The sequence below is a fragment of the Nothobranchius furzeri genome, chromosome 8 (genome assembly GCF_043380555.1).
Source record: "Nothobranchius furzeri strain GRZ-AD chromosome 8, NfurGRZ-RIMD1, whole genome shotgun sequence".
Lineage (NCBI taxonomy): Eukaryota > Metazoa > Chordata > Actinopteri > Cyprinodontiformes > Nothobranchiidae > Nothobranchius > Nothobranchius furzeri.
In genome coordinates this window covers 65178648-65193284 of record NC_091748.1, presented here as the reverse complement: position 1 = coordinate 65193284, position 14637 = coordinate 65178648, and the positions used below count along the sequence as shown (strand labels likewise).

Here is a 14637-nt window from a genome sequence, read left to right as displayed (position 1 = left end):
ATAAAAATGTAAACAAGCTGCTTTTCATAGGATTGCATGTTTTTGGCTTAGATAAAGATATGACGATATAGAACTATCATTCCGATGTTTTCTCATGTGGACAAGGAGTCTTACATGACGGAATTTTATCACAAGAACTTTGAAAGAACATCAAGAAAACAAACTTGTGCACGCACAAGCTTCCCTCCCTGTGAGTTAACTGTCCTTAGCTTGTTGGCAAAATGCCATTTTCCAGACCAGAGTGTGTAACAAAATGTGCATTATAAAGAATTACTCACATTGGCTTTGTTTGTACGGAGGGTGCGACCGACGGACAGAGATGAGAATTAAAAAGAGGAAGAGCGGCCAGAGAAGCTCGACGATCAGCTGGATCTGAGGAGAATAATGGAAGGTGTAAACAGTATTTAGAATTATACATCATCCTAACTAAATAGAAGATTTATGTTTTATGTCACATTGTGGACAAAAATATAAATACATTTTACGAGCTTCATTGTAGTCCTCTATTAAAATATATATTGCAGAACCAACATTTTATGTTAAATGTATAAAGAGTAAGGATGGAAGCACCTTGTTGCGTCTGCGGTATGTGAAATTTTTCCAGAGCAGGAGGTAGAGCTGCGTGAAAAACCCCATGGTGTCCAGCAGCTACCTTACCATGATGTTTCTCTGTAAAACAACAAACATTTTAAAAAGACTAAATTTTAGCTAAGTAACTTAGCTGAAACTTAGTGTCCTGTCTGGTTCCTAATTTCTGTGCTTCTGTTTTGTTCTATCCAGTTTGGCTACTTTCCTCTATAATGAAGTTGATCAATTAAAGGCAAAAAAAAAAAGTTAAAGTCCCATTAGTCATCACACACTGGTGAAATTCATCTCCGCATTTGACCCATCCCCATGGGGAGCTGTGAGCCGCAGCTGTGGCTGCGCTCGGGAACTATTTGGAGGTTTAACCCCCCCAATCCAACAGCTTAAAGTTGAGTGTCAAGCAGGGAGGTGTTGGGTCCCATTTTTAAAGTCTTTAGTGTGATTCCATTTGGGATTTGAACCCCCATCTCCCAGTCCCAGGGCGGACACTTTCCCACTAAGACAATAAGAAGGTTGCATAAAAACACATAAATAGGAAGATTAAAGAAATTATGAGCTAATTAATAAATAAATTCTTAGGTTTTATAAATGTTGCAGTTTAATTGAGTTCAGTACACAGATAATGAACTTCACGTCACACCCCAAGGAAGAATTTTAACTAGGAAGAATAAATATAATAAGTTTTCTTACACTTTTCATCCTGTTTCTTTGACAAAATGTGGAAGAATGACAGCGTCAGACACCCCCCCCCCTCTCTCTCTCTCTCTCTCTCTCTCTCTGTGCTTGTCTTTATATGTTTAAGTGGACACATTTTGACTTTTAACCTGTAGCTTGTGGGCATTTCCACATTGTGAGGACATTAGGCTGGTTCACACAATGATAAAGTATTCTAAAATGTGGTTTTAGAGGTATGGTGTGAATTCATTTTTGGTTCAGATTAGGATTAGGAATAGAACAACGTTGTAGTGAAGTCACTAAAATGAATGGAAGTCAATGGAGGTCCACACAAGCATTTAAATACTCAATAATAAAGTGTGTGTGTGTGTGTGTGTGTGTGTGTGTGTGTGTGTGTGTGTGTGTGTGTGTGTGTGTGTGTGTAAAAGTTGCTTTTAGTGCCAGCTGTAATCTCCTCAACACAGACAATCCCCTGCTTTATCCTGAAATCCTCCTAAGCCTAACAGCTCACCTGTCTCACTTTAAGGCAGTCACTTTTGCTTTACTCCAGAACAGCTACAATAATGTCATGGAGAATTTTGAGCACTATACAGATTTTGAACTATTTGAAAGGACAGAAGATGATTCTAGAAACCACTGAAAGATAGTATTTTCTATTTAGATTTATACATGACTTTAAACTCACTTAAGTAAGAAAATCATAGCAGGTTACTATTACACAGTCCTACGTGTTGATTTACAACTAATGCAATGTCTGACTACGTTTTGTAGCTTTACGCTGCTGCTGCCTTGAAGAAAGTAATATTGAGCTTTTGAAATTAAAACATTTTCACAAAACATGAAATATATGTAATTAACCAATTAACACCACTACATACAAGGACATTTCTGAAAACAATAGCATCAGCCATTAGCACAAATATGACAAAACAAAAAAATTCTGTAGTGTTAGCTTCATCTTCCTAGCACCTCAGTGACGCTGCTATAAAGCTTACGAACTCATTACGAATACGGTATGAACAATAAATGTTACAAAAGTAAAAAATCTATATTTAATAGTTACCTTTCTGTAGTAAAATAAATACTTCTGGGCGTTTCCGACCCACCAACCGATGCCTCTGGTTCGACATTGACTTCCTAAGGTTTATGACAGCAAGTGCAGGTCGACAGATCCACCCAAGAGCTAAGCTGATTGGTCAAAACACATCTGAGTGGACGGGCCTAAGGAAGCCGGTTAATGATTTGATTGGCCAGAATCCATGTTGTCGTAACTAACGGACAGGTGATTGGTCAGTTGACGTGAAGAAAATGACATGCTCGCAGCCTCGTTTGCAATATGTTTGCAACTCAAAACAACCCATTGAAATATTTAAGCTAAATCAAAAATCTGTTTCAATTATATATATATATATATATATATATATATATATATATACTAGTGCGTTCTATATAACTACCCTTTTTATTCAGAACAGCGCAATGGTATTTTTTTTATTCAAACAAGCTGGATTTAAACAACTTTCCCCAAATTATTGGTGTATATTTGAACAAAAGCTTACAAACTGTAATTGCAGCTCATACACCTGCTGTCTGTCAATAAATAACAGTATCAAGGTTTTTAAAATAACTTTATTGTGCATTCATATGAACAAAAACACATACAAATATACATAAATCTCTATCAAATAAGGCAGTGACCTTTATTTTGTGCAAATCAGCACCACATCAAGCACAGTCAGTAAAACACTGCATGAATAAAACAAAGTGATCTCTGAAGTTTGTGAGAGACCTTCTTGATATGTATGAGTACAAAATAGACAGGAAGTACATCACAAGACAAACAAATCTTGATTTGATTAAGTCACTATTTCAAATTTGTTTATCTCAGACTGGAGGTACATATAAGGCAGGAAGACCAGTAGACTACACACTACTTGGTGCTGCTCACCAATATGTAAGAGACAACAAAAAAAGCTCTGTTCAGGTTTTTTCATTTCTAAAAGATCTAATAAATAACGGAAAGCAAATCCTATATTTCGGTCATTCCAAATAACATTTCACATATGATAAAAAAAACTAGCTTGTTCTATAATAACAGAAGTGTGACAGTAGCTGAGCGACAAAAATTGCATAATTCTTTTAATGTTTGGCAAAAGCATATGTAGGTTGAACTCTACAGTGTTAATGAGGTAGGGAAGCAAGAAGTGATCAAAGATACACCGGCTGCTCTTGTCCTGTTAAGAGTCGATATGTTGAGGCTGGCATTGTCTTCAGGTGAATCTGTCAACAGCATAAGAAACAAACATCCAATAATTTATTAACTCAAAATAGTTCTCTCTAATTGCTCATCAATTAGATTTTTTTACCTCTCCAACAGCATTTGAGAGGATCTGGATGATTTTATCATGTGGAGTTGCAACAACACTTTGTCCATTGATTTCAATGATGCGATGCCCAACACGGATTCCTCCTCTTTCCGCTATACCCCCCCGCATCAGACTGCATATCTACAATGAGATTATAAAAACTGCAATTAGAGAAGAACCTGTGATTCTGTATTTTTTTTAATTGTATTTTTGTAAATACATTTTCTTTGCAATCGTCTACTGTTTGTTGTGCAATTATAAAATCAGTTAAAGGGACCCATGTGTTAGTAGCAGACTCAAGTTATTACAAGTGACATACAATGCCATCCTCAACACTGAAGCCCAACTGAAACTTGGGATCGGGTCTTCTTATGATCGCCATGGTGACTGGAGGACAATGGACAATGCTGAGCTTCACATACTTTTGATTTCTAAGTTCCTGTGTCAAAAACACACACACACACACACACACACACACACACACACACACACACACACACACACACACACATTATTATGTTTAATGGACATTTACAGTTGTATTGGCTCAACTTCATGGGATCTTCTTCCTGATTTGTCTAACTGACCTGGCTCATAGAACCCCACTCAAAGCACACCTGATCTGATGCTTTGAGTGTCTAACCTAAAATAAAGATGCTTTCTTTGAAAAAACTACTTTAAACCTTAATTTAAACAAGCCCTGTGTTTTAGTAATTTCCAGGTTTAAATGAACAATTCTCCACAAGTCAGCAACATAAAAAAGCTGCTTCAGTTTTAACCCCAAAACACATAAATAAATCTGCCCCACATGACTTGCTAGTATTTGTATGCCTTGTAGCAGAAATAATTACAGCCCCAGATCTATTAGTACTTTACAGACAAGAAGTCACAGATTATTTAAATACAATATGTGCCTATAAGCAATCTGACACAAACAAAGTCAGATAAAATCATTCCACAGCAGGGAGATTATTCTTGTTTTGCTTCTTTCAGTGAAAATTTATGGTGCCACATTTTACTCCAACACTTTTTCTTTTTGTGTGTTTCAACTAGTGAAACTTATAATGGAGGGATATCTTGAGAACTCTGTAACAAGATATGTGTTGTTTTCTACATTGTCACGGATGTTTTAAAAATAATTCATAAGACCTTGCAGAGAGGCAGCATAAAATAACCCACAGAACTTGGACAACGTGTTCAAAACTAATGAAAGTCAAATATGAACAAATGGATTCAAAGCGCCACCTAGAGGATAATAAGAAAGAAGCAAGTCCTGATTAAGTACATGTAAGATGAAAATGAATTGAAGGCTAAATAAAATACAGCCTTTTTTTCCAGGTTTGAGCTTGGCTGCCGCTTCTTACCCGGATGATGTTCTCGCAGGTAGTGATGGGCAAGCCTACTAAGCTGGTGCCATTGACAGACATGATCCGGTCACCGATACTAAGCTCACCACAGCGCTCAGCTGGGCCACCATGAAGCAGGTTAGCCACCACCACGGTGGGGAGGATGGAGCCCCAGCCTGACTCCACCACTGCCAGCCCCAAAATCTCACCAGCAGGCTTGGTGATGGCGATCTGATCCAGAGACACACAGAGATTTCATTAGACATTTATGTCATGACAACTGTAAACTTGGCTAGTATTTAGGCTTATTTTGATGTATTTGTGTTACTTATTAAATTTATTTTTCTTTGCAACCCTGTATTGACAAACTGTTGAGTACACTAGTTGCTAAATCCATCATGGCAGAAAGTCTTCTTTTTAAACTTTAGTATTTCTTTTCTATTTTTTTACTTAGAGTCAAATAAAGTGATGAGAGGATTTATATTAACTTCTGTGTTAGAGCAGCAAGAACATAAAATGTGAAAACATAAAACAGCAGATTATAAAATCAAATTTAAAAATATGCTAATAAAATTTGCATTAATTCAGTAAGAAATTAAATAAAAAGACAAAGTTAACAACTGAAAAGTTAAAATGCAGTTGGTGCTGCATAAGAAACAACCATTCAAAGGCAGATGGATGCATAAAAGAGTGAGGTGTACCAACTCCAGTTTGTCTGGACATCATGTTCATCGATTTCCAAAACAGAAAATGAATACGAAAAGCATAGAGATCATATATACGCAGAGATGACATGGGCTGGGGCTTTCTACTGGCACTAGTGTTACTGTGGGCCACCATCTTGGATGAGTCACCAGTCACCCCCAGTGCGTTCACTGGGCTAGAAAAGTCAATAGTGGTCTAGCTTAATCTGTTTTCAACAGTACGCCGGTTGTTGGGACCATAGATTGCACAAAAACAGGAATGGTTACTCACTCAGTACAGCAGTGACTCCAATTAGGTTTTGGAGAGTGAGGGACCCATCCAAAATGGCAGCAAAATGGTTACATTCCAGTGCCTAATGTCGCTTCTACATATTTTGGTTATCTTGTGGCCACTGGCTGTTTGTTTAATATAAATTGTACATTCGTACTGATTTCAAAAGTAAACTTTCTTCTTCTACAGTAGACCCGCTTTTTATTCTGTTCCCTGTTCGAATATGAGACTACTTTGCTTTGAGCGTAATGAGGAAGTAGTTAAGCTGCCCTCACATGATCATTTTAGGCCAATGCCGTAATCGCATTTAGTGAACAGGAAGCCAAAATAGTGGTGTACTCGGAGTCGAAAATAGCAGGAATTATGATTTTATTACCTTAGAAGCTCATAAATTAGAGAACAAAAATTAATTTTATGGAAACGTGTTTGATGTAATATGTCAGGGGACAAGTTTGTGTCGAAATTGATTTAAATAAAAATGCTCTTAGTAGTTAGCGTATCTTATTTTGACCTTGTTTATTTTTATCTTATCTATATGTTTTTCTTTGGTGTAAAGCTAATTATGTGTCTGTTGCTGCTGCCTCTCAGGCAGATCGTCGTTGTAAATGACAAAGAGTTCTCAATCGACTCATCTGGTTAAATAAAGGTTCAATAAAAAAAATTCTGTGCCATCTGTGTGCATTTAGAAGCTCAGTTTCACCATTTCAATTCTCCCTGTTTCGCCTGTTCCCATCAACTCTTGGTGCTGGCTCAAAACTGCATGGCTGTGGACCTTCAGTATTTAACATGAATGCAGATTTGTATTCTGGAATCTGGACCTTCGTGCTGCTGCTGCAGATCCTTTTTTTTTTCTCTGAGCAGAGTCAGGAACGTTTTCCTTCAGCGACATCACTACCGGTTTCCAACGAGAGGCACTTTTTTTTAGACGGATTAGCTAGGAGACCCTCGTTGGAACAGCAATAGCACCATTTTGTTCTCATATACCTTCAGTTTTAAAAAAAGAAAATATTAAGTTTAGACCTGTTACAATATAAGGGCTTCAACATGTGTTTAATGTGGAAGATGCCCTTTATTAGATAAAATTTTTCAGGATAAATACGTGGTTGAGCTAGAGGCTGTTAAAAAATGTTTTTGGTAATTTTCAAAGTAGATCAATAGAACGATGTTCCTACTATAAACCTAAAATGTTTACAGCTTCAATAAATTGTCAACTTTTTATGTTGCTTATTTGACACTGGAGCTTTTATTTTAGTTTAACAAGAAGATTTAAGGTATCTCTACAAGAAAGACGGCAGTTAACTTATACTTTATCCTGTCATTTATTTTACACTGTCACAATCCACGATGGGTTTAAAATAATTATTATTAATTAAGATGAAAAATCCCATGCACATCGTATTAATTCTGCTTACATCTCGGAGATTCTGAGAGTCTGAAAAATGGGCAAGGTCTCCGTTATACAGCTCCTGACTCTCCAGGTAGTCACTGTACTCGCCCGGCTTCAGATCTTTGGCCTTGATGCCACTGGCCTGGAGGAACTGCTGATAGGCGACACCAAACGCCTGTCCAATAGCCTGAGCGATGACCTGAGCCTGCAGAGAAAATAGAAAAACAGACTCAGGGTTCATAACTGATGTATGGATAAAAAAAAAACTATGAGATGGTTTGAAGTTGATCCACCAACACAATAATAGCTGAAAACTCAATGTATCTTGTTTTACCTGAATTGTATCACCCAACTGTAAACGCATATAACCTCCCAGGAGGAGAAATGCAGTTGGAGATTACAAAGTTTACAGGGATAAAGCAAGATATGTGGAAATTGAACTCTCAATAGAAACATACGGATGTGACTAAACGTTGTTCTTTTCTTTTAGGCCCACTTGGCAGTTTTGCTTGTTTTAGCACCTCCTAGTGTCCGTTATTAATTATCTGTGGTAAAAAATAAAATAAAATAAAAATAATAAAGACATGTCTCCCCAGACTTCATGACAGGAGTGATTTATGAAATGAATCAGCTGTGTTCATCACCTAAAACAAGTAGGAATCGTGCTGGGAGCAGACTGCAGTACCAGGTATTTAAGCTCAATTTAAAACAAAAAGTGTAACAGGTGCCGGACTGACACTCTGAAGTTGCAAATGCAGTATCCTGGCCACAGAGGGCGGTGGGGGTCTGAGTGACATTTCATTAACCCTGTAAAGGGTCATTTTAGCACATACTGGCTCAAGAAAATTATTTTTTTAAATGAAAGAGGTGCATAGAATCCCTTTAAATAAAAGCCACAAAAAGGATATGGAATAAAAAAAGTGCCTTCTCAAGATTTGTTTTAATCAACATAACTTTATGTTAAAAAATAATAGACCCACAATAATTGTTAGAAGTGGTTTCATAGCCTTCAGCAACCCACAGCTAATTAGTTACTAAAAGGAACTCCTATTCTGTGCTGCCAATAGGAAACTGGCACGACTGCCAGCCCATTTTATTCCCAGCAGCGGTCTGCTAGAATGAAACTAAACCAGGCCGAAGCTGAAACTGTTCTCCAAAGGAAAATAGGTCATTTGAGATGAAGTGCTACGCTGGGCAGCACAGGAGCCACAAATATATTCACTAGTTATACCAACCTGTTTCACAGTACTGTCGGGCTACTAACCTCCAAACAACAGAACTGTTCTGACTTACAGCAGCTGTTGGAATCCAGGATTTACAAACAAGGAAGAAAAAAAGGTCACATAAAATCTTTAGGGCAGCGACATTCCGCAGGCGGCCCGCGGCGCCCTTCTGGAGGGGTAGGAACAGCGCAGTTGTCTATTGGTGTTTGGACCAGACCTCAAGCTTCAAGGTCGTTTTGTTGAATGCGCTCGGACCATTACATCTGAGTAACCCTTTTTTAGGGCATTGGTTCCAACCTTTTTCAACATGACCCTCTTTCCTGTGTCCAAGACAAGCTAGGGCTCCCCCAACCCCAGCACGCATGCACACTGACAATTAATGATTACAAATTGACGTACAGTTATGCCTCTTACAGACTTTTGATTGCACTATTGGGTGTGTCATCTGAATTAAAAAAATGTAGATTTTACAACTATAATCTTGGTAAACCTCACAATCTCAGCACACACAAAGTTGTGGGGTCACTGACCCAGATTGGGAACCACTGGAAACCGTTCAACTGACAGACTCACATCCTCAGAGGAGAAGACGTGACAGATCATCAAACACTTCTTCTGACACACAGAGGCTGATGAAGAGGACGCACTGGAGGCAGAACCACCATCCTGCCCTTTTAGCTTCCTTCGTGCCATCAGGACCACGATGTTGCCAATGTCCGCTATGTAGGAGATTGTCTGCAGAGCATGGTCCATCATGGCTTCCTGCGTGGAAACCGAATACAACTTAGTCATGCTTGATGTGAAAACATCTAAGACATTAAACTTCACATGAATAATAAGCAACAGCAAAATCTGCATTCATTTATTTTTTTTTATTTGGTGATATTAGTACAAAATGTACAAATAAATGCATATATATATTATATTTCATCTTTTAATTTCCAAGATTAAAAATACGTTTCCTGAATCCAAATAAACATTTACGAAAGCTGCTAAAAGAGGTGACATTTCAAAGACAGATGAAAACAACAATTCCATATGTTATGTGCCTGAAATCAGCATAAACTGTGACTTAAAGTTTACTTTATTAGGTACACCTATTTGATTACTTTTTAATAGGAAATATTAATCAACCAATCACATGGCAGCATTTAGGCAAAGGCGATTTGCTGAAGATCAAACCAAGCATCAGAATGTGACTTTGAATACTATGTGGTTGTTATTTGGTGCCAGATAAACTGGTCTAAGTCAAAAATTGCTGATGTGAGATTTTTGTGCTTAAGGAGTTATTAAAGATAAATTCGGTACTTGTGCTGACAAAAATGCCTCGTTGATGTTGGAGGAGAATGGACACCTAACCTAAAATCTAGACCATCATTTTCCTCCACTGGAACGTCTGCAGCCCTGGACAGTATTGTGGCTGGCCAATCACAGCGCATTTATTTACAAAAACTATGTATTCGTCTTCTTCCTGAAAAAACAACGATGGTGACAGCTCATTTGAAACAGCTTTAGCATCAACTTTGGACTATTCTGACTTTTTTTTTTATTTTTTTTTTGAGTCAAGAGCAGATGGGGTACTTGAGTCTATTTAAATGGTCTGTATTTGATATAGCGCCTTCTAGAGTCTGGAACCCCCAAGGCGCTTTACAACACAATCAGTTATTCACCCATTCACACACACATTCACACGCTGGTGGGGATGAGCTACGATGTAGCCACAGCTGCCCTGGGGTGCACTGACAGAGGCAAACTTAAAAATTGTGTCTTCTTTGATGGAGTATGGTGGACTGCCTTGTTGACTGACAACCATAGTGGTGAGTATGTCATGTTGTTTGTTACTCAACAGCATGTGGAGACAGTTTGAAAGAAAACCATAGATCCCACTCCACGACTGAGATCTGTCAATGGGCCATGGCAAAACTATATCTTCACAAACATAGGATGGCCTTCCAGGCAACTGAACACCATCTCCAAACACACATCAAACCATAAAGTAGATGAACTACAGCAGTAGAAGACCACGTCATGTGTTGCAGTCACCACCGAGGAAACTGTCCAACACCTCGTTGAATCAATGACACAAAGAATGAACGCAGTTCTGAAGGCAAAAAGGGGTCCAACCCGAAAATAGCAAGGTGTAGCTAATACAATGACTAGTGAGTGTATTTCTGCAAGTCTAATTATCATCACTATAATAATAAATAAAAACTTAAAAAGTACCTGTGTGTCAGCATTGAGGACTTTGATTCGTTGAGTGGAGATGAATAGATCCACTTCTGTCATTGGCTGAGACTCTCCTTCTGGAGCCTACAAGAAAAATGCTCCTGAGTCTCCATTGGTTTTTTCTTGCTACACAGCGTAGCAACGTTTTTACCTTGAATTGCCGACAGTTCTGACATCACACAGCCCTCCTAAGTCATTTCTAATTACTTAAAACTCAACTGCTTCAATTTTAAATATAGAATTTTAATACACCAATAGCATGCATGGTCAAACTCAGGTCCACATACAAATATGTGCGTATTGTTGTTATAGAATAAAATTAATATAGCCGTGTCTATGGGAAACACACCACATAGAGACTCTAAAACTGTTGATATTTAAAAATCTGAATCAAATTTGGTATGTAGCTCTAATGAGTCTGTTTCTGGCAGCCATATACAATAAGCTAAAGGATTTAGTACACCTGTTTGAGAAATGTACCTTAATTCGGTCAACAGCCTCTTGAGCCTGGGTCATGCGAGCATTTGTCGAAGGATTCCTGTCCGATTTGATCTGAGTGGAGCCCAGATACTTAGCACCAAATATGACTCCATCCAGCAGGTCTTCAGGGTCACAAGGCCCAGGCACTGAATAATAATGTGTAATCATATCAACAACTACAAAAAAAGTGTTTTTTATGTCTTTTTTTTTTTTGTTTTGAAAGTGCAACAAACTTTAGTAACTCACCATCTTTATATGACGGTTGGTCATCAGCACACTTAAATGATAAAATGAACATCAAAATAGGAAAATAAAAGCCTAGACTCAATCATGCATGTGATACAAACACTACAGTGAAAAATAAATAAACTTGAAGTTAATATTTAAACAAAATACTTTGATAAAGATTTAAGGACATAAAAATTAAGTGAGTTATCATAGTTAGAAATATAGAATTTTGCTCTTTTGGCACTGACCTCTGTGCCTTCTGCTGCAGCATCTTCCTCTGGTGGCTCCTCCCCCAGCTTCATCCATACTGGCTCAGGATACTCATCATCAGGCAAAGAGGTGATGGAGTAGTCCCTGTGCCGCCGACCGTTTGGATCACACCCCCAAAACCTCTGAGCATCCTCTTGATCATAGGAAACTGACACGACCGCGTCCACCTGGCCTCTGTGAGGCAGACAGGAAGGTTGGGGTGTACAGCTGATGTTGGTACACTGCAGAAGTCCCAGTACGTCACTCTGGTGGCTTTCAGAAAACAGCAGACCTGTGGTTTCAGTTATGTTGTTTGTTGATGGAGACAGAGCAGGAGGATGGTGCTCTGACAGCCTGGAGCAGCGATTGTATGAGGATGTCCTTGGACAGGGTTCTTTCTCCATTAGCTGAAGCTGGGTGAGTAAAGTGTGAATATGGCTATGGTCTTCATCACCTGGCCTCCCACATGAATCTTCAACTTCTTTACTGATGTTCCCCTCAACATCCCTAAATGTATCCTCTTCCGAGTAGTCTTCATCCCTTGGGCCCTCGGCACTCACCTCTTTAACTACACCATGCTCCTTTTCCAACTTCACTTCTAAATCTTGGAATAGCTCTGTTTTATTTTTAAGAAGCACAGGCTGGTTTGTATCCACTGGAATTAATGAAGGCAGCATTACTGACTCTCCCAGTGGGGTCAGGATGTCAGCAGATGGAGGCATGCTGGAATCCTCCAGATCATCTGCAGAACCAGCTTCACTAGAGGAGTCAGACCTCCAGTCTAGTGGAGGAGGCTCAATTAGACTGAAGGAATCAAGATCTTCTGTCTCTGATGCTGGCACAACTGCAACAGTCTCATTTCCTTCATCTTCTGTCACGTCTTTAACAAAGTCTAAATCAGGAAGTGTGCAGTCTGAATTTGCAGAAGAAGACTGATCAACAATGAAGCAGTCTGAGTCCATTTTGCATCAAACAAAAACAGACAAATAGAGTCCTTGCTGAGATTCCAGAGAAGCAGAATTATCTGGAAATAAGATGTACAGCAAAAACACAAATAGTATTAGATTTTATGACACAACTGCAACTCCAACAGAATCGTTAACTTTTCTTTCTTCTTTTTCCAATGGTCACAGGAACGTCCACCTTCAACACATAACACAACCATCAGACAAAATAAACTTTCTGTCTCAGTGAAACATCTGATTCTAAATCCATCAGTGTGCATCAGTTCACTTCCTAGTGTACATTAAAACATTCAAAAACAAGGTGATGAGCAACACAAAAACTATTGTTGCCATTAAGAATCTGTTTCTTATGTGATTGATACATTCTTTACAATTAAGAAATATGGGTGAATTGTTGCTATGAACTGGGGCATTTAAAAACAGACTAACTTCAGTCTTAATGAAAATACATATTACTCATTTCTCAAATGACAAAGATGAGTCATTTTTAATACCATAGGCTGCAGCAAAGAACATTAAAATTTCTCTTTAATGTTATACCTCAGTTATGTCCAAGTTAATCTGCTAACATAATAACTCAGCACTTACTTTAGTTTAATCCACCCGTGTCAGTGATAGGTGTAAACAAAGCACTGAAAGTAAACGGCAGCGTTTAAGAAAGAAAGGAAAAATATTAATTTCACAGTAAAGTGGATCAATTAGTTAAATGTAGCAAATCAAGTAGCTTGAAGCTAACTACTTAGCCTAGCTAATTTTGACTGATCCTGGAGCTACCCTAACAAAACTAATAACACAGAAACAAAGACTACAATGGTAACAGTGGAAGGTCTCACCGGGTTTTAAAATCGTTTTCGGTGTTATTGAGCCAGAGATAAACTCCTTTGAGTGCCACGACCGATGAGTTGACGTGGTTAGGAATTTGAACCCTCTGAAACTTAAGCTTTATTTTATTCATAATATTAATAACAAAAGCACTTCTAAACCTACCGATAAAAAGTAAAAAAAACAACCTCAGTGTAAAAAAAATATCCTATTTACTTTTATACTACTTCTGTTTTCGACTTACATTTTTTATTTAATGGTTGACTGTGTAATGCTGCGTTCGTGTACTCCCGTAACTCCAACACCGTCCAGGGTGTCTTAATATATTCTCGTGTACTGCAGAGACACATGGAAGAAATCATATAAACTATAAAATGTTCACTCGATTTTATCATATGTTTTTCAATAAATTAAAATCGAATGTATTAAAATTTTATATATTACTGGCGCTGAAATGTTACTATGTAGAATCCGTCACAACTGAAGACACTTGAAAGCAACGATCAAGGTCCTGTTTAATCAAACACCGATATTTCGATCGGAAGAAGAAACAAGCGTAAGAAACATTTTTAAACGCTCTAATTTTTACGTTTTGTGGAAGCTCTGTGTGCATTTTACAAAAAAACTGATTAATTTGTGCTTCCTAGAAAAGTTAGTCTGAAGCAAAGGGTAAAAATCAAAGACAATGTTTGGAACGATGTCATCTGTCATCAGAATGTGAATCAGAAGGTTTTATTGCCATAAGTGCAAGCAATCACAACATTAGGAAATTGCTGCGGTACTTGGTGCAAAAAGAAAGATTAAAACAAGAGATAAGCAAATATATGAAGCAGGAATATACTCATGTTAAAATAACAATATAAATTAAGTGGCAATAATTCGAGAAGCGGCTGCTATATAGTGTTGGTACTGATCAGAGTGGATCAGTTCAGTTTGGATTGTCGTTTATGAGTCCAGCAGCAGAGGGGAAGAAAATATTCTTGTGGCGAGAGGTTCTAGTCCGAATGGATCAAAGCCTCCTGCCATATGGGAGCGAGTCAAAAAAATCTGTGTCCAGGATGAAGGTCAGTTGTGATCCTACCTGCAGGCCTCAATGTCCTGGATGTGTAC

At 38.1% G+C, this 14637-nt stretch overlaps 2 protein-coding genes across 7 annotated transcripts in view; both read right to left on the bottom strand.

Moving 5' to 3' along the window:
- abca7 (ATP-binding cassette, sub-family A (ABC1), member 7) overlaps window positions 1–2438 on the bottom strand; it is a 54570-nt gene extending 52132 nt beyond the window's left edge. For both annotated transcript variants that reach the window (XM_054752218.2, XM_054752219.2), the window contains exons 1-3: window positions 2324–2438; window positions 571–669; window positions 279–372 (exon numbers count right to left, since the gene is read on the bottom strand). In XM_054752218.2, the coding sequence (XP_054608193.2) occupies window positions 279–372; window positions 571–636 (160 nt within the window). In that variant the 5' untranslated portion in view covers window positions 637–669; window positions 2324–2438. The remainder of the gene's footprint in view (window positions 1–278; window positions 373–570; window positions 670–2323) is intronic.
- A 433-nt stretch (window positions 2439–2871) lies between these two features.
- Window positions 2872–13862, bottom strand: si:ch73-40i7.5 (amyloid-beta A4 precursor protein-binding family A member 3). 5 transcript variants are annotated; one of them, XM_054752222.2, is made up of 12 exons: window positions 13539–13862; window positions 13294–13337; window positions 11740–12883; window positions 11510–11540; window positions 11264–11409; window positions 10781–10867; window positions 9131–9319; window positions 7360–7539; window positions 4991–5203; window positions 3946–4065; window positions 3627–3767; window positions 2872–3540 (listed from the first exon to the last, which is right to left on the bottom strand). In XM_054752222.2, exons 3-12 carry the CDS (start codon window positions 12700–12702, stop codon window positions 3469–3471), a joined length of 2142 nt encoding a protein of 713 aa, XP_054608197.2. In that variant the 5' UTR covers window positions 12703–12883; window positions 13294–13337; window positions 13539–13862; the 3' UTR covers window positions 2872–3468. The 5 variants fall into 5 exon arrangements, with proteins under 5 accessions (XP_054608197.2, XP_015826312.3, XP_015826311.3 ...); XM_015970826.3 differs by having other exon boundaries at window positions 11740–12764; XM_015970825.3 differs by having other exon boundaries at window positions 11740–12764; window positions 13294–13862.
- Between the last annotated feature and the right edge of the window lie 775 nt (window positions 13863–14637).